Genomic DNA, 15,079 nt, shown 5'->3' on the forward strand with positions numbered 1-15,079 from the left:
ACTCTGAATCACTATTTATCATTACTTTGCTGTTCCACTCGCAAATAGAGAAAGGGATAAACGACTGTCTGTATGCATCCGTATGAGCCCTGATTTCTCGTATCTTATCTCTTTATTTCTTTATTACTCCTATAGTTCAGATCTTTGGGCGAATAACTTTCAGCTATCACCAGAAAGGCTGTGTATTCCGTAAAATGGGAAGTTTAAAATACTACCGAATGTAGACTACGGAGGCTCCTCATCCTGTGAAACGTGAAAGACGTAATTTATAATTCAGAAAAGATCAAAAAGGACGATATAATATAGTGGTAGGAAAGAGTGCTGCTGAGTATGAGAAGGAAGCAAAATATTGTGTCGCTGCAAAACATTCTGCGATAGATTTATGGGTGTATCGTTACTGCCCTGTTCAACAGTACCTAGAGAAGCGATTACCAGCATCACTCCTTGATCCCCATCCCACGGGACCTTTGTGATGCTGCAGAAAACACTCGCCCCCTGGCGCTACCCGCTTTCTCTTCATATGCGAATCTTGTTGTGATAATTGTGGATTGCAATATATGGCTCGTTTGTGGACACCGTTTGGGGGCAATTGGCCTTCGAACAGATTATGATGACTTCTCGCTAGTTTTTTTTATGTCTGCTGAGCAACTGTTATGTCTTGTTTCGCTCATGTGATATCGCACAGTTTAGTATGCCACAGGAACAACTAAAGCATATACAGCGCAAAACTTACCGGTAACCTTACAACTGGTGGATGCAAGAAAACCTTTCATTTGTGTAAAATGGTTAGTCAGGCAAGACACCTACACAGCTACAAGTCACATCAAACAGCAGACGATCAATTACAAACAAATTTCGCTCAAAATAAAAAATGGTTCAAATAGCTCTGAGCACTATGGGACTTAACTTCTTAGGTCATCAGTCCCCTAGAACTTATAACTAACCTAAGGACATCACACACATCCATGCCCGAGGCAGGATTCGAACCTGCGACCGTAGCGGTCGCGCAATTCCAGACTGTAGCGCCTAGATTCGCTCGGCCACTCCGGCCGGCAGCACAAAATACCGGCATTAGTTTGTTTCATGTAGCATCATTTTACAGCTTAAACTATGTCGCTGATATTCATTACTTGGATAAAAATTACGCTACACAAGGCTGACTATTATCCCAATATTGAAAGTAAAATGGTCAGGATCTGTTTACGACTTTGGGCAATAGTTACCCTTCACTAGTTTCATACTGCCATCATAAAGGTCAACAGGGAGAGAGAGGGGGGACGGGGGAGGGGGAGGGAGTAGAGAGAGAAGAAATATGACATAAATGCCATGGCCTTAAATTACAAAGTTATGATATTCAGCAAGAGATGATAACAATACAAAATTTCTACGTCATGAAACTTGGCATAATTTTAATGGCATCGGTGCCTTGGCCAGAACTACTTGTATCGCTGGATTATAGCGTGTACGATGACTATAGAGCGTGAATATTGAGTTTTGTTTTTCGTTTCACTTGTTTTGCACGTATGGAGAAACGAAAGGAAAATAGGGAGTGGAACTCACTGCTGGCAAATAGCACATTCAGCTTTAAAAGCACCGAACAGACGGATAGCTACATCATAATTTTAGCCTTTCACTTCGTGTGTCGTTGTAGAGGCGACTGGATCTTAACACAAAGGCCGCTCCACGGAAATTAATGAGTAGAACTGTACAATACGACCTCTCCTTCCCTTGGCGTCCAAATTCAGGTGTATGTAAGGATTCGAACTGCCTGTTGCTAGGCCGAGTGACACTGAATGTTGGCTGTGAAAATCGGGCTTAGTCTGCTTGCCATGAAACTGTTTCAGAGTCGGCCGCGGTGGCCGTGCGGTTCTAGGCACTTCAGTCCGGAACCGCGTGACCACTACGGTCGCAGGTTCGAAACCTGCCTCGGGCATGGATGTGTGTGCTGTCCTTAGGTTAGTTAGATTTAAGTAGTTCTAAGTTCTAGGGGACTGATGACCTCAGATGTTGAGTCCCATAGTGCTCAAAGCCATTTGAACCATTTTTTTGAACTATTTCAGACCTTGTGGTGAGACATGTTGACAGAACCGTCTTTTGCTTAGTTTCATTGAAAACTTCGTAAAAGATAAAAGTGTTTGCAACATCATTAAAATTTGCTCAAGTCTTACCCGATGTGATTTATCCACAAACAGCCGCTGTCTTTCATGTGTATTGTTTTATTTGTTCGCAGCTAATTTCAATTTCCCTGCGAAATCCGCACAGAAATTCGACCGAAAATTAAATGTGCGTCGGCGCAGTCTAAGAGCTACGATGAGGACACGAATTGTTTGGACTGTGAAGCAACATAGAGCAGTACAATGGCCATATAGCTGCCCTTTTTATCAGATACCAACTCTTTAATTAAGGAAAAATTAATTGGCTATTGCCTGCGAAAAATTTGTGATAAATGGCAACTTTGAAGAGAGACGTAGTTCCGAAATAAACTGTATATGTAAAGTACCGTAAAAATATAATGATGCCAGCCGCGGTGGCCGTGCGGTTCTAGGCGCTGCAGTCCGGAACCGCGGGACTGCTACGGTCGCTGGTTCGAATCCTGCCTCGGACATGGATGTGTGTGATGTCCTTAGGTTAGTTAGATTTAAGTAGTTCTAAGTTCTAGGGGACTGATGACCTAAGATGTTAAGCCGCATAGTGCTCAGAGCCATTTGAATATAATGATAACATTATTACGACAGATAGAAACATCAAATGCAATTATATACACGAATCGACATCTGTTCTCCACGTAACCAGATCAAAAGGGAAGAGTGAAAAGGCAACGTCAAAATTATGATTGTCGTATTTCCAAATAAATTAAAATTTGTGTGATTCCACTTGGGGATAAACAGTTTCCCTGTAGTAAATGAGATAAAATGTTGTACACAAAATTAGAACAGCTCCAGTGTGCCGTTACTATTCTTAAATAGTCGCTGAACTGCTTGACTGTCGTATGACTCTGTGGAGTAGCAACGGATTAGAACATACTTAAACTACAGAAATGTGTACAGTAGTAGATTACTTAACGCCCTGCTGTGTGCTACACCGTTTTTCTATGTAACTTGTTCTACAATTAATGAAATCAAGTAATAAATATACTAAAGAGCGTACAAAACCATTGTAAACTCTTCTAGTCTTACAAGACCAGTTGCAATGTATTTCAGAAATGGTTCAAATGGCTCTGAGCACTATGGGACTTAACATCTGAGGTCATCAGTCCCCTAGAACGTAGAACTACTTAAACCTAACTAACCTAAGGACATGACACACATCCGTGCCCGAGGCAGGATTCGAACCTGCGACCGTAAGAGTCGCGCGGTTCCGGACTGAAGCGCCTACAACCGTTCGGCCACAACTATCGGCAATGTATTTCATTTACTTTCTGCCGAGGCTGCAAATCGTTGAATATTGGCAAATCAGTTCATAATATTCCCATATAAGTTTTTCTTCCTATTGTAAAACATAACCGTTCAAATGGAAATCTCTGGAGGGATACCAACAAATTTTATTAGTATTATTGAAGATGTTGAATGTAGAAGAAAATGATAAACTGCTTTTGGAAAAGATATAATGAATATGTTTCGTGTGGATACCAGTCTGATGCGAAGCCACATCGGTGGCTAGCTTGTCAGTGACGCTTCTTGTAGAAACTAAAAAAACAAAAACTTATAACGCAGTTGACTGCCCGAAAGAGTTAATAGAACTTGGCGTGTTTACGTAATGAAAACTGGAAGTACGTTATCCACACATAAGCGCTAATTGTGATCAGAAGAATGATCGAAATTAATGAACGAAATCGGCACTGAGTAACATAAAACATTGCCTCGCGACAAAACGTACGTAACTGAATACTGAGGCCATATATGCAGCACGGAAAATTCCAACTTAACGGCTAATACAGCCTACCTTGTAAAATCACCTGAGCTGAATTGTCTGTAATGTGGCAACACTACCCAGAATACATCAGAAACCCACGACAACGCGTGTGATTACAGTGCTGTAAATGAAGCATGCAACGGCAGCCAACTGCTGCCAGTACATGCGCGGTACTGTACTAAACCTATACTCACTCTAATTACAAACGGTTACTCGCTTGTCTTTGTCTCTTATATTTGCCAGCCTGTGCCAACTTGTAAAAATTTCGTCTACTTTTTTTATTTTCTGAAACATATACTATTTACTATAATAACTGTTGTCTAAAATCTATGCACTTAACAGTGCTTTCTATAATTAAGCGGTGTGTGTGTGTGTGTGTGTGTGTGTGTGTGTGTGTGTTTCGTAATCTGAAGGAGCAATTGTACTGCCGTAAGTTATTATAACAATGTTTCTTATCTCATACATTTGCTGCAAACAATAAATTAACCCACTATGCAGAGCAGTACAGTTGTCATCCTCAAGGCCTCAAGATGATGTACATTAATGAGTTTAGAAGAAAGCATTGGAAAACGGAGGTAATAAACTAAATCATATCTCTCAAGGAGAACGTAGTCATATATTACAAAATCTTCTACGTCAAGATTTCATCTACTTGCTACTGACCATCTCACAGTGTGATCACTTCAGATAGATCCCTTCACAATACTATGGCAGTGTTTGGAATAAGTGTGGAAAAATAATCCCATGAAATAGCACTCCTCAAGTTGAAACGCTCAAAATATTTCTACATGTACGTATATAAGTATATTTAAATGTCATAAACACCCCGTAGTCCATTCATTACTTCCCATGTAGTAAATTGACGCAAAGTTTTACTGCTGTTCGGAGTAAGAGCATAAAAATTTTATCTTACTCAATGTAAGGGTTATTTTCGTTATGAAATTTTTATGGGTAGGCATAAACGTGTTTTATGATATGTGATGCCTCTGTGACAAAGGGTATCTTAAAAATTTATAGAAAAGGATTCATGTATTGAAAGGAAACACAAATTAATACTGTTATCATCATACACAACTTGTCAACTCGACAATAAAACTGACTATATTCTTAACATTCGTGTAGACTTCGATTGTATTCAGTTTCCTTACCCTCGTACAGAACGAATGGTCCACCACAGCCAATTATTTAAGATTTCTGTGGTGGTAAACATTATTAAACATTCATTAGTAGAATAAATAAATTACGACCGTTATGCTCAGTGTACATTATTTTGACATTATGTTTTTAGGTAGGTGCCTGAAAATGAAGAATCCAGATGTTGAAAGCTATTATTGTTAATAATTTGTCGCGTATATTCGTCTGCTTCTGTTTTTTCCAAGAAAAATCTTTTCCTTTTCATTAAAGTAGATCACATCCTCACATGCACCGCGTATGAGATAAAAATTAAGAATTAATAAGTGAAAGTATTCTATTTTTAGCATTTCTTGCAAAAAAATAGTTCAAAGATGTTACATTTACGGAACAGCAATAACTTTTTTTTTAGGTTGGTACCTGTGAAGCGCAGAGAACTTATGAGAAAAATACCAACAAGCGCTTATTTATTAAAAAAAAGTTAAATGTACGCTTTACGTATCTCATAGTAAGAAGCAATAGCAATGCACCGACAAAATATAAATATCTTCAAAGACGGCCGTTTTAGTTTTTGGTACCCACCTGCAAGAACGAGAAATTTCGAAACCGACTATTTCTTATTGAGTTCTGCGTAAATGAAATTGCAAACGTGCATATCTTAAAAGCGATAAAAAAGATAAAAGAAATAAAAACTACCGTCTAGGTCATTCCGCAAAATACGCTATGCCGTGGCTCGCGTGGACGATTGTATTTTCAGCTTAGACGTCTCACTCTTTTTCGTGGCGAAGCAAACGACTCTATTGCAACTAAAATTCGAGAAAAGATCCTTCAAATAGGCGAACAGCATTTTACACTCGAACTGTCGTGATACCGCTTCCACAAACCGCAGGCGTCACGCAGCAACACAAAACAGGCACGAACACGCCAGTAGTTAACTCTCACCACAAACCGTCTTGCGACACTCTGTAACTTCTAGATCGCTACTCGCCCTACGTAAAAGCACAATCGCGAACAGTTGTCCTTCCGTGAAGAGGACCGACGCCGCTCTGAGCTACACTGTAATTGCTATCGATTTTAAGGCTTCAAAATTATCGGCCTTTCTTGGTGGCCGAATCAATATCACCCGACCATGTGCTCGGCGGCCGGCAGAGAGGTGCGAAGAAGTGGTTTTCGAAACACGGAGAGGCGGCGAGGGGCCGCCGTTTCGGTAAGGAAAGCGGCGAGGAGCCGCGTGGAGCGCCGGCAGCAGCTGTCAGCGTGAGGAAGGCGGTAAATGTGGGACAATAGGTGCGTGCCAACATACGGCAGCGCCGCCGCCATTCCGCGCCACCTGGGACTGGCGCGGTCGGGTGAAGGGGGGGTGCAGTCGTGCGGCTGCCTGCCGCCTCCCCCTCGGCGGCAGATGCGGGACACCGGTTCCGAACAAAACGGCGGCGGCGGCGAACCCCGGGGCCCCGGCCGCAGTACGCCAGCGAGCGACGCGCCGCAGCCCACCACCTCGCCGTCGGACCGTCGCGGCGCGCCCGCCTCGTTCACCGTACCGCGACAGTCCCTCCTGCGCAGTAGCATGCGCAGTAACTCGCCATACAAATATGGACGTCCGTCGGTCGGTGAAAATTTCGTGCAAGGGACATTTACGAAGGTAATTTCTTCGACCGTGGGACAGTGTTAAAGCTCTGGCATCGATTACTGTGTAAAGTGAAGTGTGAAGTTTCTGAGGGTGGCGTTCGTGTGGGGAAGGGGCGTGCTGAGCGATGGAAAACGTGGAGGAAATGGCCGATCAGCAGTCGCTCGGTGAGCCGATGCAAGATTCGGTCGATTCGCCAGCTGCGTCTACGCATGCCGGCCTCAGCATGTCGCCGGCGGAGCTCAGCCCCACTATTTCACGGCAGGCCGTGACTGGCTCGGTGACCACTTCGCACGAGTCGCTCGGCGAGTCTACATCAACTCACATCAAGGAGGAGCTGCCGTCTGCGTCCGAAGACTTGTCGGAACACTCGGTCGACATCAAGCAGGAGACGCTCTCTGTGATAGTGCAGCCACACGAAGACTCGCAGGACTCGGAGCTGCTGAGTCCGGGAAAACTTTCTCCGACTTCGGGAATTTCAGTCAGTGTCGCAAGCATGATCGACGCCACAGATTTCCGCACTCTGCAGCCGGAGCCGACGTACCAGACGCTGACGTCCGTCAACGGCAGGATGTCACCTCCCGGTTTCAGCCCCAGTTCCTCCTACGCCACGCTGACCCCTCTGCAGCCCCTTCCACCCATTTCCACCGTGTCGGACAAATTCGCTTACGGTCACACGAGTAACGTTTCTGGATCTTTTACAGTAATGCAAAACAACGGACTCGCCAATATAGGCTTGGGCATGAGTGTCAACTCGCCGTACACGTACGACAAGCTGTCTACGATGGGGATGTCGCCGCCGCCGCACTACTCGTCGCCGAACAACGGGCTGGGCACCATCAACATCCCGCAGCAGCACTCGCCGCTGTCGCCGCAGAGCACGTACAGCCAGAACGGGCTGCAGTCTCCGCAGAAGAGCCTGTCGCCCAGCGGCTACGACTCGCCGTACACGGTGGGCCGGGCGACGCTCAGCCCGCCGTCGGCGTCGTTGCACTCGCCGCCCAACCCGATGGTGACGAGTTTCGTGGGCGCCGCGGCGGCGATGAACGGGATGGCCACGATGACGCCGCACCAGTCGCCGCCGCAGCCGCAGCCGCCCCCGCAGCAGCAGGCGCCGCAGCAGCCGCCCCCGCAGCAGCCGCCGCCGCAGCCGCGCGACCGCGTGGCCGTCGCGTCGCCGTCGCCGCCCGCCTTCCAGCAGGCGGTGCAGCCGCCGCAGCCGCCCCCGCAGCAGCCGCCCCCGCAGCAGCAGCAGCCGCAGCAGCAGCCGCCGCAGCAGCAGCCCCAGCCGCCGCCGCAGCAGCAGCCGCCGCCCCCGCAGCAGCAGCAGCCGCAGCCGCCCCCGCAGCAGGCGCCGCCGCCGCCTCCCCAGCAGGTGAAGGCGGGCGCGCCGTCGGGCGGCGGGCTGCTGCCTCCCGGCGTCGGCGTCGGCGTCGGCGTCGGCGTCGGCGTGGGCGTCACGCTGGCGCCCGCCCCCGCCGGCGAGGTCGAGGAGATCAACACCAAGGAGCTGGCGCAGCGCATCAGCGCCGAGCTCAAGCGCTACAGCATCCCGCAAGCCATCTTCGCGCAGCGCGTCCTCTGCCGGTCACAGGGCACGCTGTCCGACCTCCTCCGCAACCCGAAGCCCTGGTCCAAGCTCAAATCTGGCAGAGAGACATTTCGCCGCATGTGGAAATGGCTGCAGGAACCCGAGTTTCAACGGATGTCAGCACTCAGATTGGCAGGTAAGTGCTTTACTTCTCATTCTCGCTTCTTAAGTGGTGCTGTCTCGAACAATCGTTTGTGTTTTGATGTGCCGTCGCCACTGTGTGTAAACAAGGTGGACGAGCACGTGGCGAGCACGTGAGGGGGCGTGTCTGCAGGTTTTATCGAGCCTGACGCTCACCCCTCTCCGCGCAGAGCATCGATTTTCGTTCGGCACGAGTTTGCGCTTCCTCCGTCACTGGGTAAACTGCACGTGACGACGGGCCAGCCGCACTCCGCTTCCTGTGTCTGCGGCCTCGCGCGAGCCTTGCCGTTTCTCAGAAAACCGCTACGTTTTCTTAGCGATGAGTTGTACGCCGTCTGAGTTACAGAACGACGGTTGCTCGAGACATTAACCCATCTCAACTTCTACTGCTCTCGTCTGCACTAGACTTACAGAGCATTAGTCATAACTGTTAAATAATAAGTAAATCTTAATGCCTCACTGTCACTTTGACTGTGAAATACTACTTCTACATTTCGCTGTTGTGTTAGAATATTGTGACATTTCTTTTTAAATTCACAATGTAGCGTTTCTCTAAATATATGACGCCTTTGCACAGTTTCTAAATCGTAGTACGATATCTAGGAAGTTAATGAATAATTACATTATGACTATTCCAGTGATTCTTTGGCGTTCATTAATCGCCGCAGTACTTGTTTAGTGTTCAAAATAATGTCTTGCACCTATGTTTCATTAGTTAGTCTCGTATATTTTTCTATAGCAAAATTACTAATTTTTCTGCAAGTACTTAGCTCTCAGTCTATTGCTTTACATTTAATGAAAAGACATATCTGTGTAAATATAGATGGTTTCCTTTAATTGCTTTCTAATACTGACAGTTAAACAAATTTTATACGTATAATTTTAAAAGCAAGATACAAATTAACTTGTTTTTGCTTTCGCTATCATGGAATACCACAGGGTGGCGCACGAATAATCGGCCCCGAGTACAAACTGATCGCCAGCTACGCACGAACTGTTGCCCGCCACAAGCAGATACAACAATAAATAGGTACATACGTAATAATCGTATAATAAAGAATGACAAATAAGCTAATGCTGTTGTATTTGTTCGTGGCGGGCAACAGTTCGTGCGTAACTGGCGAGCAGTCCGTACTCGGGGCCAGTTTTTCGTGCGCCACCCTGTACTTCCGCTAATCACTGTTGTGTTAGCATATTCTGACATTTCCTTTTAAATTCACAGTGTTGCGTTTACTTCAATATATGAAATCATTATCATATGTAATAATTAAAATTTTGTTACGAATCTGGTAAACATTTGCCAAAAGAAGAAAATTTCAGCACAGATGTATTGCCTCGTTGAAGAGGAGCCGATGAAACGACTGGTAACAATGTTTTTTTTGGAATAATTGTTTTCTTAACCTTGTGTTTAATTTATGCTGTTGCCTTTTACAGGAGTATAATGGCATCGAATGATTGAGGGATGAAACAGTAAGACTGTAGAATTTACTGAGACGATAAAGCCACAGGCGACAGTCAAAATCTGACCGCTGCACGTCTTTTTCTTATTAATTACAGGGGCTAATGTTTCACGGAATAGTTCTTAGTTATGCGACGAGGGGGGGGGGGGGGGAGGTAAAATTCGTGTCGTTAGACGTAACTTAATACCGTTAGTTTTTGTAAATCATCGATAGCAATGTCACTGTAAATTCTTGATTATAATGTTGCATTAAAAAACCGTAGGGAAACTACTATGGAAATGATGTGTACTCCACATATATCTGTGAAAGGGCATGCATGCATCTGAGGATGGATATGGCATGACGTGCATCCAGTATCATTAAATGTAAGCTATACGAATGCCAGTTTCACACGGAGCGGAGTAAACGTGAAGACCGGCTCTGTGCTTATACGTGGAACTCGGCACTCGTGGAACGCATTCCGCTAGATGTTCGATAGGTCTTACGAACGGGATGGTTTGAATAAGACGAATTCGTTAGACGCACATGTCAACATTGGGCCGATGCAAATGAGAGAGCGGCGGTGGTGGGGGAGAGGCATGGCAGCTGCGCATGCGCAGGCGCGCTCGGCCGCAGCCCGCATGGCGCACAGCTGGCCCGCCGTCGCCGCCGCACGCGCCGCCTTCCGCACACACGATAAGCCGTCATTCACTTAGCTTCCCTCCCCAGCCCGGCATATCTCAAATCTAGAGCTTCACTTCGCAGTCCCATGTTTTGACAGCTGTTGCATGTAAACTCGCCCGCCTACACAGAAGTAACTTTCGCCTGAGAAAAACGTGATATGGTCATTTCTAGAAAAATTATTATCGTTTAAAAACACTGCATTGGTTTCCACTTAGATCACGAGAAAATCAGAGCTTGAGATAAAGACCTTAACGTAAATGAGTGTGTAGTTGTACACTTAAGGAATTGTAGAAACACAGTTTAGGTATCACTGCTGGGCTCAATCATGTTATACAAATACGAGACAATGAGTTGAGAGATCAAGCGGAACTATCACAGACGTAAATAAAGACTCCCACTTTATTTGTAACTTACGTACTTACTCACTGGCCATACTGGACTCGAGCATCCATTACCGTAGCAACATATTTTCGCCATCTGTCCCTGTCTTGGGCTATTTCCTTCCATTCACCTTCAATACCTAGGCTCCTCAAATCAGCCTTCACATTGTCCTCCCATCTACGCCTCGGTCTCCCCACAGGACGTTTTCCTTCTAGGTGCCCTACCAGTTCTCTGCGCGCTGCCCTGCCCTCGTCCATTCGAGCTATGTGACCCGCCCATCGCAGCCTTCGTGATTTAATACTACTGATTATGTCAGGGCTTGAATAGAGATCGTGAACCTCTTCGTTACGCAGTTTTCGCCACTCTCCGCTGATGTCATCCCTTTTCGCTCCGAAAATTTTCCTCAAAATTTTGTTTTCAAATACTCGAAACGGCTTTTCATTTTGCACATTGAGAGAACAAGTCTCACACCCATACAGCATAACTGGTAGAATAATAGTTTTGTATATTCTAATCTTTATATTCCTAGGCAATATCCGTGATGAAAGTAATCTATTCAGTGAGAAGTAGCACGCATTTCCCGCCCGTAATCTCTTCTTCAGTTCGGATTCAATCTCATTTCTCGAAGTTATGTCCACGCCTAGATGTCTTTATTTGTAACGCACAGGGAAACTATTTCTTCTATCAGAATAGCTGGAATACTGCTCACGTGTGTGGCACCAAATCAGGTCAAACTAAATGGGGACATCGAGAATTGGTAAACAGATCTTCATTCGTCGCTTCAGTCTGTATATTTACATCATAAAATATAAGAAAAGAAAGAGCACAAAAGTTCACAGGTTTTCTTATGGTAATGGTAAAAACTCTAACAAACATTGCCACAACGTGAGATCATGCTCAGAATAGATTTCTAAGGTAAAGATGGATGAACATTCTTCAATCTCCTACGTATTGTGCCCGTAAAAACTTTCAAGATAAACTCAGACTAACGACAATTCCCGCTTAGAAATAAAGACAAGCCGTATTCCCACCCCCAACCCGTGAAAGGAAAAAAAGATCGGAATAAATGGCACAACAAAAGACACTCTCTGGATGGGAATTTTCTAGTCATGTGCACAGTGTACATGTTTCACTTTCGGGCGTGCTTCTCAATTTCCAAGTGCGACAGACGTTCGGAAACACATTAGTCGGTCGGGTATGAGAGCGCATCCGTATTTCAGTCTTGTGCAAAGTCGCAGAGCACTGTTTTACCTCACTTCTTTCTGTCCCATGTCTTGCTATACCTGTTACCGCGGTGTCAATTCTCATTCATGGTCCACTCCAGTTATTGCATTGTTATTAAATAGTGAGATTCTTTTTCCCCTCCCGTCTTTGCGAGTATTGGGTCCGCTTGTTCCCGTACAGCTCTGGCTGGTACTTCACTTCTTCCACGATTGTGATTTTCTTTTCTTTTAACGCGTTTCGTTCTCTGCTTCCAAAGCTACAGCGGCCTGTTCGACATCCGACTCACCCAACTGCACTTCTTTTCAACAAAAATCTGGAGATATGATAGTGAGCCACAGAGAATTCTAATTGGGAATATTTGGGAACGGATTTCCTGTGTCGACATTTGCTGTACAGCCAAAGGAAATCTCCCGAAAATCTTTGTTAGAACTGGGGATTGGAGTGATCTATAATTTAATTCTACGACGATATGTACCGGACAAAATTATGGATGCTTAGTGTGTGTCTCCGATTCTCTTTATGTGTCGGAAAGAGTAAGTCTACGACCGGTTCCAGATGTTGAGCCCTCGTGAATACACAAGTTAGATACTCATTACAGTTTTTTTAAAATTGTTTTCTTCCAGCAATGTGGTATTACCGAAATTTTTCACCCCAATTACAATAACGATATCGAGTTAAACATCATTCGGAAGACGAAGTTTCTTTGTTCATCATCCCCTTTCCATTTCTTTACATTTCTGTACGGTTAGGTAATCACGCTATAAATATGTTTCAAACTACTCGTTATTTCCCAATACATTAGTTCATTTCATTCGTGCGAGGGCGAAAAACCAACCTTCGTGCTAAGTAATTTGTACCAGATGCTTGAACTCGCTTTAATTCCGTCAAACTAAACCTTGAAATTAGTTTTAAACGTGAATGCAGTTGATCGTCATGCGTGATCATACGTGAAAACTAAGAAATACCCAATACGAAGCAAAGCACTGTCACACACATCAAAGCAGGACAACGAATTATTCTCTGTAAAATTACATACAACGACGTATATTGACTGAACTATCGTTGTATAATTACTTTCATGTATTCATTCAACGCTAGCTCATAATTTCATAAACCTAGTGTTCATACTTTCGTTGCATCCTTTAGATGATTTCATTCTATAGACTGTTACCTTCCCACTTCACCTCCCCAGTCGCCTGTTTGACAGCTACAGAAAGTCGCTCATAGCACGCGATCGTGACGGAAAACTCAAGTCTCTCCATCTTACACGGATACAAACGGCTCCCTCAGTAATGTAGATTCACAAAAATAGGCAATCGTCTGCAGAGAATCGAAATATTGTGACTTCTTGAAACTACAGGCATTTTAATACTGGCAGCTATTCACTTAAATAAGATACAAAATATTGGTTTCCAGCAGGAACTGAGAACTCTAGGATTTCTGTTAGTTCTGTTTCGCAGACAGTATTCGGAAGGGATGCGTTGCGTCAGTTGATAACTACTGATGTAACTAGTTGCCAAATATGTTGTTTCGCCAAAACATGAAATATAGTGACTATTATTGTTATATTTTTAGATCTAAATTTCGCGATCGAAATTAAATTACTCATTCGTGAGCCAAGAATAATTTAGACTGGTTCTGGCTCAAAGGAACAACAAACCGGCGGTGTAATAACTGATACCGAGTTTTAACAAGATTCCAAATAATAAAACCCTTTAAATTCGAAGACAAAAACTAAGAAATCAGAGTTCCTTCAGACGTTATAAGACAATTTCATAAGACTGCTTGAATTGCAGAAATAGCGTTCAGATTGGAGAACGGTGCGGTTATTACAGTTAAAGTAAATGAGACTTGCACGGTGTAGGTGCCATGCGCTCCATATATCGAATGCTTAACTCGTATGAGGTGCGTCACGTATTGCAGGTGATTTCGTTATACAGACTGATAAAGGGAATATAATTAAAAAATCCTATTTTGTGATTCATCAACTGCATCTGGAATGATTTCCTAATGGGTTTATTATCTGGTAGTCAACGAGGTCTGTAGAAGCAGACTCCACGCTCTGACAAATATTAAGGGGGGAATCATTTCCCCACACACATGAAGTGATATAATAAAAACACAACAAACTTAATTAATCGGAATCTTCTGACGAAGATCTGAACCAATTTCTTTGCAAATCTGGTATAATGTTTTTCTTTGTCTGCGAGTATGTGGACCAAGACATGGTAAAAATTCGGATTGCTTTTCCCGCCAACACCATATCAGATAAAATTGTTCAGGGAACTGTTTCCGAATGTTACACACGTCTAGGACGCTTATTCGCAAACTGTGAGCACTCCAACACATCGTGTAAAGTTCGATATTTGCAGAATTTATCACTATCGTGGCAGCCTATTTAACGGAAGGGCTGTAGTAGAATGCTGTTGGAGGGAACTGTTCGTGCCTCACCGGAGCAACATATACAGGGTGAAATACATGAAAGGTATTCGCAGTTGTGAATATGAACAACCATCAGCAGTGTAATGGAAAGACGACCATGAAAATTTGCACCGGACCGGGACTCGAACCCAGATTTCCCTCTTATCGCTAGCGGTCGCCTTACCGTTAGGCTATCCGAACACGACTCACCGCCAGACCGAAACCATATGTCGCCATTCATTGGGTCTGGGCTTGAGGCGTGTTCGGACAGCCAAATAGTGAGGTGCCCGCTCGCGATAAGTGGGAAATCTGGCTTGGAGACCCGGTCCGGCACAAATTTTAATTTAATTTGTGGTAAGTTTCTGTGGGACCAGACTGCTGAGGTAATCGGTCTCTACGCTTACGCACTACTTAATCTAACTTAAACTAACTTACGCTAAAGACAACACACACACCCATGCCCGAAAAAAAAGTTCAAATGTGTGTGAAATCTTATGGGACTTAACTGCTAAGGTCATCAGTCCCTAA

The 15,079-nt window shown here is 44.5% G+C and overlaps 1 protein-coding gene and 1 long non-coding RNA gene across 2 annotated transcripts in view; one reads left to right on the forward strand and one right to left on the reverse strand.

Moving 5' to 3' along the window:
* LOC126471537 (uncharacterized) overlaps positions 1 to 6,088 on the reverse strand; it is a 279,116-nt gene extending 273,028 nt beyond the window's left edge. Inside the window, exon 1 of the long non-coding RNA XR_007586334.1 lies at positions 5,626 to 6,088. This is a non-coding gene — a long non-coding RNA (uncharacterized LOC126471537). The remainder of the gene's footprint in view (positions 1 to 5,625) is intronic.
* A 566-nt stretch (positions 6,089 to 6,654) lies between these two features.
* Positions 6,655 to 15,079, forward strand: part of LOC126469766 (hepatocyte nuclear factor 6) — a 593,466-nt gene continuing 585,041 nt past the window's right edge. Inside the window, exons 1-2 of the mRNA XM_050096989.1 lie at positions 6,655 to 7,871; positions 7,992 to 8,397. Of these exons, the coding sequence (XP_049952946.1) occupies positions 6,798 to 7,871; positions 7,992 to 8,397 (1,480 nt within the window). The 5' untranslated portion in view covers positions 6,655 to 6,797. The remainder of the gene's footprint in view (positions 7,872 to 7,991; positions 8,398 to 15,079) is intronic.

This window comes from Schistocerca serialis, chromosome 3, assembly GCF_023864345.2.
Source record: "Schistocerca serialis cubense isolate TAMUIC-IGC-003099 chromosome 3, iqSchSeri2.2, whole genome shotgun sequence".
In the NCBI taxonomy this organism is placed as follows: domain Eukaryota; kingdom Metazoa; phylum Arthropoda; class Insecta; order Orthoptera; family Acrididae; genus Schistocerca; species Schistocerca serialis.